General features: G+C 43.7%; 1 protein-coding gene across 4 annotated transcripts in view; it reads right to left on the bottom strand.

Annotated features, from left to right (window-relative positions):
* The window catches only part of FYTTD1 (forty-two-three domain containing 1), a 31,649-nt gene extending 23,759 nt beyond the window's left edge, over positions 1-7,890 (bottom strand). The window contains exons 1-3 of one of the 4 annotated variants that reach the window (XM_025374940.1): positions 7,792-7,890; positions 1,084-1,248; positions 693-824 (exon numbers count right to left, since the gene is read on the bottom strand). In XM_025374940.1, coding sequence (XP_025230725.1) covers positions 693-824; positions 1,084-1,108 — 157 coding nt within the window. In that variant the 5' untranslated portion in view covers positions 1,109-1,248; positions 7,792-7,890. Of the gene's footprint in view, positions 1-692; positions 825-1,083; positions 1,249-6,630; positions 7,331-7,368; positions 7,694-7,791 lie in introns of those variants that run through there. The other 3 variants (XM_025374938.1, XM_025374941.1, XM_025374939.1) reach the window with 3 other exon arrangements.
* Between the last annotated feature and the right edge of the window lie 10,799 nt (positions 7,891-18,689).

Raw genomic sequence — 18,689 nt, 5'->3', positions numbered from 1 at the left:
AAATAACATAAATATAAATAAATAAGCTTCCAGATTGTCAAAAATAACTAAATGTATAGAGATCCACATTATATCTAAAGCATTCAATTCTGAGTGTCACCTTTGGAAGATTCAACAAATCCTAAAGTTCTTGGATGATAAGACAAGGAGTCTGAAGGTCATTTTCTACGCAGAATGTAATAGTAGTCTCCACATAATTAAAGAGTTCTCATATACGAAAGAGAATTTGCTTTCTATAACTTTACTGAAGTGCCAGGCATGCTTTAATTCAAATTAAGAGGCCAAGCACAGTGGCTCATGCTTGTGAGGTAGTATACTCTTTCGCTGAATGTATTTAAGCTGGAGTTAGTCATCCACTAGGCAGACTATTAAAGGAACATCTCACTTGGATGGAGATAGGAGCTCATGATTTATAAGATCCTTTGCAATTCTAAACTCTGAATATAATTTAGACTATGTATAAACTGAAGTTACTTTTAAATGACTTAAATGTTTAAGAAACAGTGTTATGCCTATTGAAGGCTACTGAAATTTTTACCAGGTTTTAGATCTAAACAAACACCTAGTCATAGAGGAAACAGAAAACACAAAGAGTACTGATGCATTTCCTCCACATTAAGCATACGCTAAAGACAGTACACTATGAACACACAAATAACAGCTTTTCATTAAAGCTTCCTTTCAAAACTTACCAGAATTCTGTTGGATTCCCCATCGTACTCTCATCCTGAATTGCCGGGCACCACTTTGCTGGAGGAGTCTTCTATTTAGTCTTGGAAAATTCTGCTTCTTCCCTTCCTTTCGATTCAACTTGATGATATCATCTATGATAGAGGAAATGCCAATTATTTTCATTTTAACTTAACTCAATTACTCAGTTTCATTTTCCAGCTGATAGATTTCCTATGTTCCTAACTTCTCTTCTATTTTGAAAGCACTTCCATAAGAGGATAACAAGAATCAGTCATTTTTCAATAGCCCAAAGCAGATCTACCAATTAATGAAGAGTGCTATTAGCCATAGTATTTCTTTACCTGATGAATCTAAGCAGAAGCCTGTTTACAAAAGTTATTCCTTACTTACTTTCCATAATGACAGAAGCCTCCATTTTTTAAAGATGACCCCCTTCTGGCCGGGGACAGTGGCTCACGCCTATAATCCCAGCACTTTGGGAGGCTGAGGTGGGAGGATCATCTGAGGTCAGGAGTTCGGGACTGGCCTGACCAACATGGTGAAACCCTGTCTCTACTAAAAATACAAAAAAAACAAAAAAAAAAATAGCCAGGTATGGTGGTATGCCCCTATAATCCCAGCTACTCGGGAGGCTGAGGCAGGAGAATTGGTTGAACTCGGGAGGCGGAGGTTGCAGTGAGCCAAGATCGCACCACTGCACTCCAGCCTGGGTGACGGAGGGAGACTCCATCAAAAAAAAAAAAAAAAAAGGAAAAAAAGATGACCACCTTCCAATATGTAGGTAATCAAAAATTAAACCATTCAACTAAAATACTAAATGCTGAAATTCAGCCAATATTTATTGAGCATATACTACATGCAGTGAATATATGTGTCAGGTTGTGCTGTAACTGAAAGAAAAGTAAAATACGGTCCTTTTTCTAAGTAAGTTTAAAAGTACTGATGGAAACAGACATGCAAATACAAAATTAAACAAGTGCCATAATAAAGGTATAGTACAAAAAAATACTAATGGCTCACCTCTAGCAAAGTACTTCAAGGTTACCTTATTTTTCTTTCTACACAGATCTGAGCCTCATTACTTCCAAACATACTACCAAACTGCCCCAAGGTAATTCACAAACAAAAATACCACAACAGAACAAGGTGAAGACCAGAAAATTAAATGTACTCCAGATTCCCATTTATATCTGTTAAAAGAGATTACCAGAAGCCAAACATACTCCTTTAAGAAATATCCAGCTGGGCACAGTGGCACATGCCTGCAATCCCAGCACTTTGGGAGGTGACATGGGAGACTACTTCAGCCCAAGAGTTCAAGACCAACCTGGGCAACACAGCAAAACCTCATCTCCACAGATAATTTTTAAAAATTAGCCAGGCATGGTGGTGCGTGCCTGTGGTACTCGGTACTCAGTGGTGCGTGCCCCAGCTACTCGGGAGGCTGAGGCGGGAGAATTCCTTGAGCTCAAGCGCTCGAGGCTGCAGTGAGCCACGGTCATGCCACCGCAGTCCAGCCTAGGCAACAGAGCAAGATTGTCTCTCAAAAAAAAAAAAATATATATATATACACACACACACACACACACACACACATTTTCTCCACAGTCCTAATTTCAGTATTATTTGATAATTGAGAAAGCAAATAAAACAAAGAAATTGCACACAGTCAACAACTTCTTAATAAAACTCTACAAAACTAATTAAACTCAAATTTTTTTGTCACTATAATTAGTCTTTCCAGAAGTCAGAGAAGGAAATATAACTTGAAGGTCCTTTGTAATATATTACTGTTCTACCTAACCCATCTCTAATCTTTAAGACTCTTAATTACACTCAAATATTCACACAAAATCTCTCAAATCTCCCCCAAAGTATTTAGTTGTCTTCTTAAAATTAATGTCCAACTGCGAAAGAGTTCACAGTTCATCAAAGTTAAGGGCACTCAAAAACTTTTGTAAAAAATTAAAACGTCTCATGAACATCAGATATATAAACATGCATCTCAACAAGCATCAAGCGAATACTTAGGAAGACACTCTTTATGAGACACTGCTTTCCTTTAACAAAGTGCTACTTACTCTTCATCAAAAGTCTAAAATCTCAAGCCTTGAGAGTAAATCAAAAAAATGAATTTGGTCTGGGGAGCATTAAAAAAAAAAGAGGCGAAGTACAATGTTGACTAACAAAGTTAATCTTAAAATACAGCATATGGGCCGGGTGTGGTGGCTCACGCCTGTAATCCCAGCACTTTGGGAGGCTGTGGGCGGATCACGAGGTCAGGAGATCGAGACCATCCTGGCTAACACAGTGAAACCCCGTGTCTGCTAAAAAAATACAAAAAATTAGCCAGGCGTGGTGGCGGGCGCTTGTAGTCCCAGCTACTCGGGAGGCTGAGGCAGGAGAATGGTGTGAACCCGGGAGGCGGAGCTTGCAGTGAGCCAAGATCGTGCCACTGCACACCAGCCTGGGCGACAGAGCAAGACTCCGTATGAAAAAATAAATAAAATAAAATACAGCGTATAAAGTCTAAATATAACTAAAAATGAGAAGTAGCAGAGCATATTAAATACAAAATTACATTTCACATTTCAACATTTTACTACCTATATCTTCAAATAAGTCAAATGAGCTACCATGGCTGAGGGGCTTCTCTCAATCTAAAAAAAGAAAATGGCTTTCTCCTGCCCAATGAATAGACACAGAGGTATCAGAATTTTTTTAAAAATTCCTTACAATGAGGTATTTTAAGTTTCTCCCCCAGCACTAGGGGAGTATACATGGTAATAGTAACAGCAGCAGCAGTGGTGGTAGTAAGCACTACAGTACAGGCATTAGTGACGTTAGTACCAACAGTTCTGACACGTATTCATTTAATTCACAACAATCCTATGAAACAAGTATCATCATAACACCCATTTTCAAATTAAGAAATTGAACCATGAGGGCAGCTGCTGGTAAACTCGGTACTCTATATGAAATTCATATACACCTAGCAAAGCCATGATTTAAAACAAAAAAATCAGGTTCTAAAACCTCTGCAAACCTGGTAAGATTAAACATTCACAAAGCATAATAACTGTCTAAGATAGACGATCATCTCTTCATCCCGTTTCTGTAAAATTCTCACCAAAATGCAATAGAGAGACTGCTGTACGTTCCTGGGGGAAAGAAAGAGATCAAGCTGCTTCAGCTCTCCACAGCACTTCATTGCTACCTCCAAGAGAACGACCCCTTGATTTTCTTCACTTGAACGTACTAATCATCAAACAAAACACATACAAAAAGCAAACAGGAAATGTAGAAACTTAAGAAATCTAGGTGTAAAACAGTTTGAGGCTCTAGAACCAGACTGAAATCCTGGTACTATCACTTAACTAACTCGTATGACTTCAAGCAAGTTACTTACTTTCTCTATGCCTCAGACTTCTATAAAATGGAAATAACAACAAATAACAAAGGCATATATACATACATACATATATATAGTGTGTGTATAAAAATAACAAAGCCATATATAAACATACACTCATATATAGTGTGTGTATAAAAATAAAGCCATATACACAGACATGCACACATATAGTGTAGTATAAAAATAAAGCCATATACATACACACATATACATAGTGTAGTATAAAAATAAAGCCATATACAGACATACACACATATACATAGCGTAGTATAAAAATAACAAAGACATATATACAGACACACATAAAGTGTACGTATAAAAATAACAAAGGCATATATACAGACACACACACATATATAGCGTATGTAAAAAAATAACAAAGCCATATATACAGACATACACACATAAAGTGTACGTATAAAAATAACAAAGGCATATATACAGACACACACACATATATAGCGTATGTAAAAAAATAACAAAGCCATATATACAGACATACACACATAAAGTGTATGTATAAAAATAACAAAGGCATATATACAGACATACACACACACAGTGTATGTATAAAAATAAAGCCATATATACAGACATACACGCACATATAGTGTAGCATAAAAATAAAGGCCTATATAGACATACACATATATAAATGTATGTATAAAAATAAAGCCATATATACAGACATACACACATATATACAGTGTATGTATAAAAATAACAAAGCCATATATACAGACACACATACATAGTGTATGTGGAAAAACAACAAAGGCCTATATAGACATACCCATATATATAGCGTATGTATAAAAATAAAGCCATACAGACACACATATATATAAAATGTATGTAGAAAAATAAAGGCATATACACAGACACACACATATATAGAGAGTACGTAGAAAAATACAGTGCTGTATACCAGGTCCTGTTCTAAGCAGTTCACATATGCCTTCTGACTCATTTAATGTTTTCAGCAACCCTATGTGATAAATACTAATTACTATCACCTTTCTACAGAAGAGGCACTGGGAAATCATCTGCCCACGGTTACATGGCTACAAAGTGGCAGAGACAGGACCTGAACTGAGACAGTGTGGATCTGGATTTCACGCTGTCCATCACTAGGGGTACAACCCTCCCAGACTTCTCATGAGGATAAACTGAGTTAATATACAAAATGCTGGCCGGGTGCGGTGGCTCACGCCTGTAGGGGAAGCCGAGGTGGGCAGATCACCTGAGGTCAGGAGTTCGAGACCAGCCTGGCCAACATGGTGAAACCCTGTCTCTACTAAAAATAGGAAAATTAGCCGGCCATCAGTGGTGGCGGGCGCCTGTAATCCCAGCTACTCAGGAAGCTGAAGCAGAAGAACCGCTGGAACCCGAGAGGCGGAGGTTGCAGTGAGCCGAGATCACGTCACTGCAATCCAACCTGGGCAACAGAGCGAGACTCCATCTCAAATAACTAATTAATTTAATGTAATGCTTAGTCCAGGACCTGAACTGAGACAGTGCGGTTCCGGGTTCCATGCTCTCGATCTTCTGCTAGAAGTACAATCCCCACAGAGTTACTATGAGGATAAACTGAGTTAATGCATAAAATGCTTAGTGCAGTACCTGGTAGGTAGTAGGCAATCTATATATATATAAATATTCATTATTACATTATTTCTTGGCCTTACCTCAAAAGGTTTCTCATTTTTTTTTGGGGGGGGGGGTGGCGGACAGGGTCTCTGTCTACAGCCCAGGCTGGAGCGTAGTGACGCGACCTCGGCTCATTGCAACCTACGCCCGCGGGTTCCAGCTATTCTCATGCCTTAGCTGGGATTACGGGCACGCGGTCACCACGCCTGGCTAATTTTAGTATTTTTAGTAGACACGGGATTTCACCTTGTTGCCTGGGCTGGTCTCAAACTCCTGGACTCAAGCCATCTGCCCGCCTCCGCCTTCAAAGGGCTGGGATTGCAGGCTTGAGTCACCGCGCCCAGCCCCGGCTTTCTCATTTCTTACAAGCTCACTACTAACCAGCAGCAAGGCAAGACTTGAGGCCAAACCTATTATTTCTGATCATTTCCTTAAATTCACATATTGACTGTGGCAATCCTAGAAACCAACAGTTCTCTTCTCACCTGGAACCAAAAATGTTCCACCAGACAAACCACAACAAAAGACACACAAGACAAATGGGGAGAAATGACAACCGAAAGAAGGTTTCCCAGACGGTTATTACCCCAAAGACCGTCCTGGGAAACGGCACGCCTCGGAATCCACCAGTCAGGTACTTTTAAACATCCGAAAAGCTGCCGGCCGAAGAGCTGGCAGAGCTGACTTACACCCAACGCCACCGAACCGCGACACACATGTTCGTACTTCAGCCCAGCCAAGCTGACCACAGCGGCTGCTGCCTGGGTAGCGTCAGGGCTGAATTTCAAAGCAATCAACAACCCCCTGCTTTTTACATAATCGACAAGAAACCACGCCGGCCCTTAGGCACGCTCAAGAGCCCCACGCCTGACCTGGCTTCCCAGCGAGCCACAGCGATGTCTCCTTCCAAGATCGCTGCATTCTCCCCACGAGCTAACTCTGAGGCCTGGAGAGGGAGACCATGCTTTCCCAGCAGCGCTCAACACACAACACCCCGCAGGCGGCCGAGCGCCGCTTCCTTTCCTTTCCGACTCACGCTCCGGGGCCGCGGCCGGAGGTGGCCCGAGAGTCGCGCCCGGCAGCCAGGGCCCGCGCCGGCCCGGAACGCCCGGCGACCAGGGAAAGCTCCGGCCCCGGTTCAACCGATCGCAGCCCGGCCGGGCTCTCACAGGTCTTTCTTCAGCGGGCACGGTCGGTCGGACCGTTCCGCTGGCTCCCGGATAACGCCCACCGCGAACGCGCTCCGGGGAAACCCGCGGAGCCGTCCTCACAAAGAGCCGGCGGGCGGCGAGCCGTAGCCCCTCGGGGGAGAAGAGACGCCCCCCGCGACCCTCCGAACCTCCGGGCCCGCAGCGCCCCGGTCCCCGCCCCCACAGCCCCTCCTCCGACCGCCGCGGCCGAGGGGACGCCCGGGTCCCTCGCGGTCCCGCCGGGCACCTGGCGTCCAGCCTGCGCTCCCGGCTGTCCTCGGGGCCTCCGCTCGGGTCCGCCCACCCGCGAGAAAACTCCGCGGCAACTGCGGCCGACCGCCCCCGCCCCCACAAACCGCGCCGCCTGGTTCCGCCCGCGCCCTCCCCCGCACTCCAACTCGGTCCAACTAGGCCCCTCACCCAAAGACATGTCTATTTTGTCGAGGTTTTCATTGCTGCGGGCCTTCGGCGGCGGCGAAGAGGTCGCCGTGGCTCCCACCAGCCGGGTACCAAAGCGGTTCATGGCTGGAGACGTCGCGCTGGGAGCGGGCGCCGCGAAGGCCGGAGTCGCAGGCCTGCCGCCTCCCACTCGCGCACGCAGCCCGCCGCACCGAGGGAGCGCGCACGCGCCGGCGCCGTCCTCCGCCTCCACCCGCGGCTGCGGGCGGGGCGGGGCCACTGACGCTCGCGGGCGACCAGAGCGGCCCCGCGCCGTGACTCGCTCCTAGCGGCCCTCGCAGGACCGAACGAGGCATTGCAGCCGCCGCGCTGGGCGCTCGCGAGGACCGCCGTTGTGAGCAGCTCGACTTTCCGCCCAAACTGGGGGAGCCAGACCGCGAGCGCCTGTGAATCGTGTGCCTTCGGTGATCTCCTCATCCTCCGTGTCCTTCGAGTCCCTCCTGCTGCAGACAGGTCCCCTGTACTTCGGTACACGCGAGCCTTGCACGCCCACTGCAGTGCAGCCTCGGAGGCAGGACAGAGCCCTGCGAGCGCAGACCGCAGCCGCATCCCAGCTCCCCTCTCCCTGCACGCTCCTCCACCTACAGCTGCGCTGAGCTGCCGCCTCTGAACGCAAAGCAAACGCTGCAGTGACGGTTCCTGCGTCACCTTAACATCCAAAGTAAACGCTAACGTTTCGCGTATATGTACCATCTCTCAATCGGCACCCTCCAAACGTTTGGCACGGCGTTTACTACCCTAATAAGACGTCAGCTTCCCTGGGGAGGGGTAAGTACCTCTGTTGAGGCAGCTGCATTTTCCTCTAATTCATTTGCATTGGGAATGGATAGAAGGGTTCGTTTACTTTTTAATCATCCCTACGGAAAAACAACTTAATATCTGATGAATTCCTGCATGACAACTTTTTTCCTTATATCCCCCCCTTCTTACCTCATTCGCCTTCCCTGAAGTAACTGCGTTTATGTGGAAGCATTTAGGTTATATCATCCTCACAACAGCTTGAAACTATCTCGGATATTTACATCTAAGGACAACACCAGATGCATTCTGTCCACCTGGAAATCTCGGTCGCCTTTCTCCTCTCCAATTCATAAAGTGCAAAAATTCCTTTAGCATAGAAACGAGCCATCTCGAAACCACAGCACCCTCTGCTTAATTCAGTCATGTCACAATGTCATGTGGCTTCCAACTGCAACACCAATGACACATTTACTATTTTTTGCTTGGGGATCCCATGTTTTAAAATATTTCTGATGCATGTCACACTTAAAAATTAAAGCCAGCTGTTCCAGCTCCCCTTTCCATGCCTGAATTTAAAGCAAAGCTCGGCAGCGACAATTTTGCGGTCACCTTAACAATAAAAGTAAATGCAAACGTTTCCTGTATATATAGCATGGATAAAACCAGGAGTCTTCACACAGATTATGTTTCCAGCTGAAATCAAAGCACCATGACTCTTTTGTAAGCCTAGTAGTCTTATCTTGGGGAAATGTGTCATTTTTACTAGGCTTTTGGGAATATTCTAAATAACGTCTTATTCTCAAAGGTCAAGTTGTCCCTTTTTTTCTCATGACAAAGACTTAACAATATAGGAAGAGTGAACCACACACCTATCAAGGGGCACAAGAAACTTTAATGGTGGAGGAAAGTTTGGACTCAGAAACTCGAGAACAGTATTTGGCATGTCAAGGAGAATATCATGGGCCGGGCGCGGTGGCTCACGCCTGTAATCCCAGCACTTTGGGAGGCCGAGGCGGGCGGATCACAAGGTCAGGAGTTCGAGACCACGGTGAAACCCCGTCTCTACTAAAAATACAAAAAAATTAGCCGGGCGCAGTGGCGGGCGCCTGTAGTCCCAGCTACTTGGGAGGCTGAGGCAGGAGAATGGCAGGAACCCGGGAGGCGGAGCTTGCAGTGAGCCAAGATCGCGCCACTGCACTCCAGCCAGGGGAACAGAGCGAGACTCCGTCTCAAAAAAAAAAAAAAAAAAAAAAGGAGAATATCATGTATGTTCTTAGCATTATGTGCTTGATTTTACTACTCACCTGTCTGGACTGCTAAAATCTAGAGAAACTGGCTCATGCCTGTGATCCCAACACTTTGGGAGGCCGAGGTGGGCGGATCACCAGGTCAGGAGATCAAGGCCAGCCTGACCAACATGGTGAAACCCTGTCTCTACTAAAAAATAAAAAATAAGCCAGGCGTGGTGGTGGGCACCTGTAATCCTAGCTACTTGGGAGCCTGAGGCAGGAGAATCGCTTGAACCTGGGAGGCAGAGGTTGCAGTGAGCCGAGATCGTGCCATTGCACTCCAGCCTGGGTGACAGAGCGAGACTCCATCTCAAAAAAAAAAAAAAAACACTAGAGAAACTGGGTTGTGGGCCCAGACCTGAGTTTCATTGAGTGGTAACTTTTTCACTTACTTTAGTCATTCACTGTATGATTTTGGGAGTCTCTGGACCTCATACTCATCTTCAAAACCAGAAAAAAGAAGTAATAATAGTATGAAAAGTATACTAAGTTATTCCTAAAATTCCTTCCAGTTTCAAAATCCTCTAAGCACAAGTCATTTTTTTCCACATTCACCTTCTCTCACTAGAAATAACTTCTACAATCTCTGCTCATTTGTGGGAGTAAACTACAGAGACGATCCTTAGGTTAAGTTCTTAATTTTATGGAAGAAAATTAATGCAGTTAAGAGTTTAGAGGCATTTTGTACTTCAGGTATTTATAGGACAGATAAAAATCCCAAATGTATAAAATCCTCCCTACCACTAATATAATAAAGATTCTCGGCCGGGTGCGGTGGCTCACGCTTGTAATCCCAGCACTTTGGGAGGCCGAGGTAGGTGGATCACTTGAGCCCAGGAGTACAAGACCAGCCTGGGCGACATAGTGAGACCCCGTCTTAAAATTTAAAAAAAAAAAAATTCTCTTTTATCCTGATCTTCTCCCCCAAACCAAAGCCTTATCCCCAGTCTCTACAGTGCAAAGGCCATGCTGCAGTATTTCATTAAACAGTCCTAGCTGCTGTGTTTCAGACTTTCAGGTTTCCCCAAGGGCTGAGAGTCCTGGGGCCTAGGAGCAATCCCCAGATTCCAGAGGGAAAGGCAAGAAAGCAAGAGTGAAGCATTGTGGGTAATGGTAGGTCTTTTCATACACAAACCAGAACAAAATAGCAACCGAGACTCACACAGTAAAAATAAAGAGGAAGACAAGCCAAGAAATCAGAACTGGGTCCTGTCCAAGAAGTCCATCAGCCAACCACAAGGGCTAGGGCTAAAAGGTCAACCCTGCAATTTTCTGGGGCAGGAGAGGTAGCTATTCATTTAATCACATATTCATTGAGCGTCAGGCATTGTAATAGGCCCTGGGGATTAAAAAAACAAAAAAAAAGTGGTGAGCAAGACGGATGCACACCCTATCTTCACACAGCTTGAGGAGCAAAGAATATCTCAGCACCTACTGCGAATAAGGCCCTGTGCTGGACAGGGCATTCAGCCTTTGTCTGTGTGCGGCAGTTCCACAGCTTCACCTAAGTCAAAACAAACATGGAATCCAAGAAGCTGCCCTTTTGAAAGACTTCGTTTCACACAATGTAGGTAAAACAACATCCAGGATTGCCAGATAAAATGCAGGGCCAGCTAAATTTGAATTTCAGATAAACAACAGATAATTGTTTAGTACAACTATGTCCCAGGTTTCAGATAAACAGTGATTATTATTATTTTTTTTTTACTACAGTAAGTTTCATGTAATATTTAGGATATATTTACAACAGAGAATCATTTCATTGTGTGAAATAAAATAATTCAAACTTAAAGCTGTTGAAACTTTACATTATTCTGAGCCTTGAGAGGGACGTGGCTGCGTGGCACGAGTCCAGCAGCAAGCAGCTATAACTTCTGCTTTTTCCTGGAAGTGATCTGGAATGATTGAGGAGTGCCAGAGATAAGAGCCCTCCGAACATGACACCCCCTCACAGAATATTAACGGAATCTTGTTGGAATGTAGCAAGTTATACTAATCAAATCGTTATAACTGTTTCTGCCTGTATAAGTGAAATCTTAGCCTCCTCACTCTGGAGCACTGACCCCAGTCCTCTGGAATCGTGTTTCTGGATGGCTATCCTCAAGCTTTGTGCTGCAGTAAACTCTATACTTAGTCATATTTTCTGAATCTCATTATTGAAGGTTGACATTTGTTTAACTGAAATTCAGTTTCAACTGGAGTCTTATATTTTATTTTATTTGCTAAATCTGGCAACCTTCTCAACCTCAAACTTTTCTTTCTTTCTTTCCTTTTTTGAGACAATCTCACTCTGTTGCCCAGGCTGGAGTGCAGTGGCACGATCTCACTGCAACCACCGCCTCCTGGGTTTAAGCAATTCTTTTCCTCAACCTCCCCTGTAGCTGGGATTACAGGTACACAGCACCACACCCAGCTAATTTTTGTATTTTTAGTAGAGAGAGCATTTCACTATGTTGGTCAGGCTGGTCTCGATCTCCTGACCTCAGGTGATCCACCCACCTCGGCCTCCCACAGTGCTGGCATTACAGGCGTGAGCCACCGCAACCAGCTTAACCTCATCGTTTTCTGTTAACACTTTCTGGCTCCTTTTTCATAATGTGCACAGAAATCTACAGTTCTTCAAAGGTAGTAGGCACAACTCTTACACACTTCACCCCTTAATTTTTTATTAGTTTGATTTGCCTTTTTTTTTTGAGATGGAGTTTTGCTCTTGTTGCCCAGGCTGGAGTGCAATGGCGCTATCTCACCTCACCGCAACCTCTGCCTCCCGGGTTCAAGCGATTCTCCTGCCTCAGCCTCCTGAGTAGCTGGGACTACAGGCGCCCGCCACCACACCCAGCTAATTTTTATATTTTTAATAGAGACAGAGTTTCACCCTGTTGGCCAGGATGGTCTCAATCTCTTGACCTCGTGATCCGCCCACCTCAGCCTCTCAAAGTCCGGGAATTACAGGCGTGAGCCACCATGCCCGGCCTAAATCCCCCTTTTCTTAGCTTTGAGATATATTTGATAATAAAATACACACACTGACAGTATGCAGTTTATACAGGTGTACAGGATACATACCTATGAAAACACTACCGTAATCTGAATAATAAATATCATTATATATTCATTATTTTCTAAAGTTTTCTTGCTCACTTTTGTAATCCTTACCCCCCACCTACTATCTAGGCAACTACTGATCTGTTTTCTGTTGCTGTAGATTAATTTGCATTTTCTGGTATGTTTAATAAATGGGATCATACAGTATATACTTTTTAACTGGATTATTTCACATAGCATAATTGTTTTTCATCCATATGCCTTTTCTTTTTCTTGCCTTATTGCACTGACTGGGGACCCGAGGATCATGTTTAATTGGAGCAGTGAAAGTGAATCTCTCTGCCTTGTTCCCAACCCCAGAAGGAAAGCGTTTAGTCTTTCACCATTAAGTATGATGCTAATTTTTTACAGATGCCCTTTATTAGGTTGAGGAAGTTCCCTTCTACTCCTGATTTGCTGAGAGTTAATCACAAATAAATGCCGAGTTTTAGCTGATGCTTTTTCTGTATCTAGAGATTATCAAAAGGTTTTTCTTGTAAAATTTATTAATATGGTGAATGACATTGACTATCAAATTTTGAATGTTGATTTTCTTTGTTTTTGAATGTTGATGTTCCAAATATTGCATTTTTGGGATAAACCTACTGAGTCATGGTGTATTATCCTTTTTACATATTGTTGGATTTGACTTGCTAATATTTTGCCAAGAATTTTGTTTTTTCATGAGTGACACTGGTATGTAATTTCCTTTTCTCATAATTTATTTGTCTGTTTCTTATGTTAACTCTTTTGCTTTTCAAAAGAGGATATCTAGAAATCATACTGATGTAATTAATATGTATTATACTGGTATATTAAAGGAGTATGGTATAATTTATATTATATGATACTAGATAATATGTATTAGATATAACTATTAGCTAATATTAGTTTTTTTTTTTTTATTTTTTAGACGGAGTCTTGCTCTATCACACAGGCTGCAGTACAGTGGCACGATCTTGGCTCACTGCAACCTCCGCCTCCTGGATTCAAGCAATTCTCTTCCTCAGCCTCCCAAGTAGCTGGGACTACAGGCGCCCGCCACCACGCCCAGCTAATTTTTGTATTGTTAGTAGAGATGGGCTTTCACCATGTTGGCCAGGCTGGTCTTGAACTCCTGACCTCGTGATCCACCTGCCTCGGCCTCCCAAAGTGTTGGGATTACAGGCGTGAGCCACCATGCCTGGCCAATGTTAGTTATTAATAAACAATAGCTAATTAATAGCTCCCTTAAACTACTTATATATGCACTACAGTTTTTCTTCTCTTTTCTGTTTAATTTTTTCCATTCTGCCCCATCTGCTACTGCCTTCTGCTGCAGCAGCGTTTCTTTGCCACTTTGCAGTAGCTTTCTGTCCCTCTTCTGTGTTGCCCTTTTCCTTTGTTGTAAACTTTTTCTGTTCTAGTCTTCTGCCTTTTCATCTCAAAATTTGTTCATTTATTTGTTCATTCAACTGAGTTTGAGTTCCTACTGTGTGCAAGACAGCGTGCTAGGTGCCGGGGACGCTGCCGAGAACACGACAGACAGGGCTGCAGGCACAGCTGCTGCCCTGAAGAAACTCGAGCTCCGGAGAAGCCCGTCCGCCTCAGCTAGCCAGTTTAAAGGGGCACTACTGGCCCTGAGCATCAGTTCTGTGTAAGTGGGGAACCTGCTCTGGATGGACAAGGGAACTTGAAGGCGAATTCTTCCTGGACTCAGGGGTGGGGCCTCTCAGCTTATTAGGTCTTGCCCTCCTTGGGGAAGCCAGGAATCTTGACCACCAGGGAGTCTAGATTGATTCACCGAATGACCAACTGTGGCATTTTCCAGAGCTAAACAAATTTACGTAAAGTGCCAAATTCCCCCCATTTACATAAAACTGTTTGTTTTTCAAAGATATCCTCAATTTGTACTGGATGGATTTGCAGTCCAGGAAGGCTCAGGGAGCCCGAATTCTAGGGTCGTGGATCTTCACGCATTCCTCCTTCTCCCAGGCCTCTTCTCTCTTTGCCCCTCAGGTTCTCTGCTCTGGGATGAGGAGCCCAGGCGAGGGGAGACTAAAGCACGGTGTCTTGCACACAGCAGCCACTCAAGTGCTGACACTCTTCATGCAGCAGAGGGTCCCTTCTGTGCAGCTTTATTCAGCAGGAAGCTGGGGCAGGGACAAACTGAACATTCGTCAACTGTATGAAGGATTTGCTCAGTCTAGAAATAAGATTTTTTTTTTTTTTTTTTTGAGACAGAGTCTCACTTTGTCACCCAGGCTGGAGTGCAATGGCACGATCTCGGCTCACTGTAACCTCCGCTTCCCAGGTTCAAGTGATTCTCCCGCCTCAGCCTCCCGAGTAGCTGGGATTACGGGCGTGGCCACCACACCCAGCTGATTTTTATATTTTTAGTAGAGATGGGGTTTCACCATGTTGGCCAGACTGGCCTCAAACTTCGACCTCAAATGATCCGCCTGCCTCGGCCTCCCAAAGTGCTGGGATTACAGGCGTGAGCCACTGCGCTCGGCTTAGAAATAAGATTTTTAAAATTTTCATTTTAACATTAAAAATGGCACATTTTTATCCATTGTTCATGGCTGGCAAAAGCATTCCTATATATATATATATATATATATATATATATATATATATTTTTTTTTTTTTTTTTTTTTTGAGACAGTCTTGCTGTTGCAGTGGTGGGAGCTCTGGTGTGCAGTGGTGGGATCTCTGGAGTGCAGTGGTGGGATCTCTGGAGTGCAGTGGTGCAATCTCTGGAGGGCGGTGATGGGATCTCGGCTCACTGCAACCTCTGCCTCCCGGGTTCAAGGGATTCTCCTGCCTCAGTCTCCCAGGTAGCTGGGATTATAGGTGCGCACCACCACGCCCGGCTAATTTTTAGCAGAGACAGGATTTCACCATGTTGGCCAGGCTGGTCTTGAACTCCTGACCTCAAGTGATCTGCCCGCCTCGGCCTCCCAAGGTGCTGGGATTATAGGCGTGAGCCACCGTGCCTGGCCGGTTCCTATATAATTGAATAAATGAATCACTACTAAATGCTTAGAGGGGATGGAAATGTTGCTGTAAAGACAGAATTAAAGCCAAGTAATTAAAACTTGGCAAAATTCTTCAAAAGCTTTTAAAATCATCTCATCAGATGAACTGCTATAAGCTTTATATATGCCTAATAGAAAAAGAATTTTGGTAAATCAGTAAATTTGGTAAAGTCAGTGAATTGAAAAGTTGGACAAATTGGCTTAAAAGACTTTTAGAAATGCTACCTATGGGGAAAACATACATTACTTTTAAACTATCTTTAAAATTAATCATTACAAGATAAAAAAATGTCCATGTGAAATACTAAAATTTTTGTTATATTTAGCAGGATACAGTCATAAGAAAACAAAACCATACTGAGATCGTTGACTACTGTTTTAGGTCTCCATGAAAGCAGAACCTTGACTATTTTTTAAACTTGCAAATCTAGAGAAAAGTTGCAAAAATAGCACAATGAATACCCATATATCCTCTACTTCACCAATTATTAATGTTTTGCCACATTCGCTTTCTCTCTGTAGAGAGATAGATATTATTACTTGTTGTTAGACAATTTGAGAGGAAGTTGCAGAAATTATGACTCTTTAGAATCTATTTCTAAGAGCTGTGTGCAGTGGCTCACACGTGTAATCCCAGCACTTTGGAAGGCTGAGGTGGGCAGGTCACTTGAGGTCAGGAGTTCGAGACCAGCCTGGCCAACATGATGAAACTCCACTCTACTAAAAATACAAAAACTAGCTGGGTGTGGTGGCGGGCACCTGTAATCCCAGCTATTCAGGAGGCTGAGGCATGAGAATTGCTTGAACCCAGGAGGCACAGGTTGCAGTGAGCTGAGATTGTGCTACCGCACTCCAGCCTGGGCAACACAGCAAGACTCTGTCTCAAAAAAAAAAAAAAAAAAGACAATATATTTCTAGGGATATTCTTTAACATAACCATGCTAAAATTACCAAGTTTAGAAAATTTAACATTGATGAAGTACTATTATCCAATGTATGGTTCATGTTCAAATTTTGCCAATTATACTAAAAAAATTTCTTTTTTTTCCTTTTACTTTTTTTTTTTTTTTAGACGGAGTCTTGCCTTGTTGCCCAGGATGGAGTGCAGTGGCGCAATCTGAGCTCACTACAACCTCCACCTCCCAGGTTAAAGTGATTCCCCTGCCTCAGCCTCCCGAGTAGCTGGGACTACAAGCGTCTGCCACCACGCCCAGCTAATTTTTTGTATTTTGTATTTTTAGTAGACACGAGGTTTCACCACGTTGGCCAGGCTGGTCTTGAACTCCTGACCTCAGCTGATCCACCCGCCTCAGCCTCCCAAAGTGCTGGGATTACAAGCGTTAGCCACCGAGCCCGGCCAAAAATTTCTTCATATCAATTTTTTTTCCAAAATCTGAGATCCAGTCCAGATTCACATGCTGCATTTCTTTGTCTCCTTTAATCTGAAAACATTCTTCAGGCTTTCGTAGCTCTTTATGATATTTACATTTTTGACGCTTGAAGGTGGTTGTTGCATAGACTGTCTCTCAATTTGGTTTTGTCTCATTGTTAGCCCTGTAGATTCTGGTTGTTCATTTTTGTCAGCAATACCACAAGTTACGCTGTGTCCTCGCTGATGCCAAACATCAGGGGCAGGCACATAGTATCATACTGTCTGATTACTGGTGACCTTAACTTTGACCACGTGTGATGCTCACCAGCTTTCTCCATTGTAAAGGTACCCCCTTTTCCGAATTTACAATTAATAAGTCATCTGTGGGGAGATTTGAGACTGTGTAACTATCCTGTTTCAGAGTAAACTTCACAAATGGCATTAGCATTCATTGATGATTCTTGCCTGAATCAATTATTACTATAATGGTTGCAAAACGGTGATTTTTTTTTAACTCTCATCTTCTACATTCATTAGTTGATGTTCCACTGTGAAATGAGGTTTCCCTTTCCCCCTTCTTCCTTCCTTTTTCTATTTATTTATTATTTGTGTATCTACGTATTTATCTACCCATAGAAACTCATGGACTCCTGTTGTATTAAAAAATCCTACTCTGAGGCCTAGCACAGTGACTCATGCCTGTAATCCCAGCACTTTGGAAGGCCGAGGCAGGCAGATCACTTGAGCTCAGGAGTTTGAGACCAGCCTGGGCAACAAGGCAAAACTCCATCTCTACTAAAAATACAAAAACTAGCTGGGTGTGGTGGCACATGCCTGTAGTCCCAGCTACTCAGGAGGCTGAGGTGGGAGGATCACCTGAGCCTGGGAGGTTGAGGCTGCAGGGAGCTGTGATCACACTCCAGCCTGGGAGACAGAGTGAGACAGGTCTCAAAAAGAAAAAAAAAAAAATTCTACTCTGAAAAGCAAAAGGGTAAAGAATGATGCTTATCTTTTGAGATAATGTAGATAACGTAGAACCCCAACCCTAATGCTAGTTTGGCATATTTGGCATTTTTTTGTATTTGGACCTCAGATGCATGAAATTGGATTAACCGTAATACTTGGTTCATGATATACTCTTTTTTCCATGCATGCTCCATTTTCTTTTTTCTATTTTATTTATTTATTTATTTTGAGAGGGAGTTTCACTCTTGTTGCCCAGGCGGGAGTGCAATGGCACAATCTTGGCTCACGGTAACCTCCGCCTCCCGGATTCAAGCAATTCTCCTGCCTCAGTCTCCCAAGTAGCTGGGATTATAGGCATGCACCACCATGCCCGGCTAATTTTGTATTTTTAGTAGAGACGGGGTTTCTCCATGTTGGTCAGGCTGGTCTCGAACTCCCAACCTCAAGTGATCCACCCGCCTCGGCCTCCCAAAGTGCTGAGATTACAGGCATGAGTCACTGCGCCCGGCAGTTTTACATTTTTTTATAGCAACAGGGTCTTGCTATGTTGACCAGGCTGGTCTCGAACTTCTGACGTCAAGCGATCCTCCCACCTCAGCCTCCCAAAATACTGAGATTATAGGCATGAGCCACCACACCTGACCAGTCCACTTTCATTTAGTTCATTAGTTATTTTAAATAACTGACTGGAACTAGTTATAATTTAATAACCAATTATTTTTACAACTATGCACCTTAAACCCACTGCTCCAAATAAAAACCCTATGACAATAACCCTATGACCCAGCAATTCCATTCCTAGGTATGTGA

Source organism: Theropithecus gelada, chromosome 2, assembly GCF_003255815.1.
Source record: "Theropithecus gelada isolate Dixy chromosome 2, Tgel_1.0, whole genome shotgun sequence".
NCBI lineage: Eukaryota > Metazoa > Chordata > Mammalia > Primates > Cercopithecidae > Theropithecus > Theropithecus gelada.
This window is presented reverse-complemented; position numbering and strand designations above follow the sequence as displayed.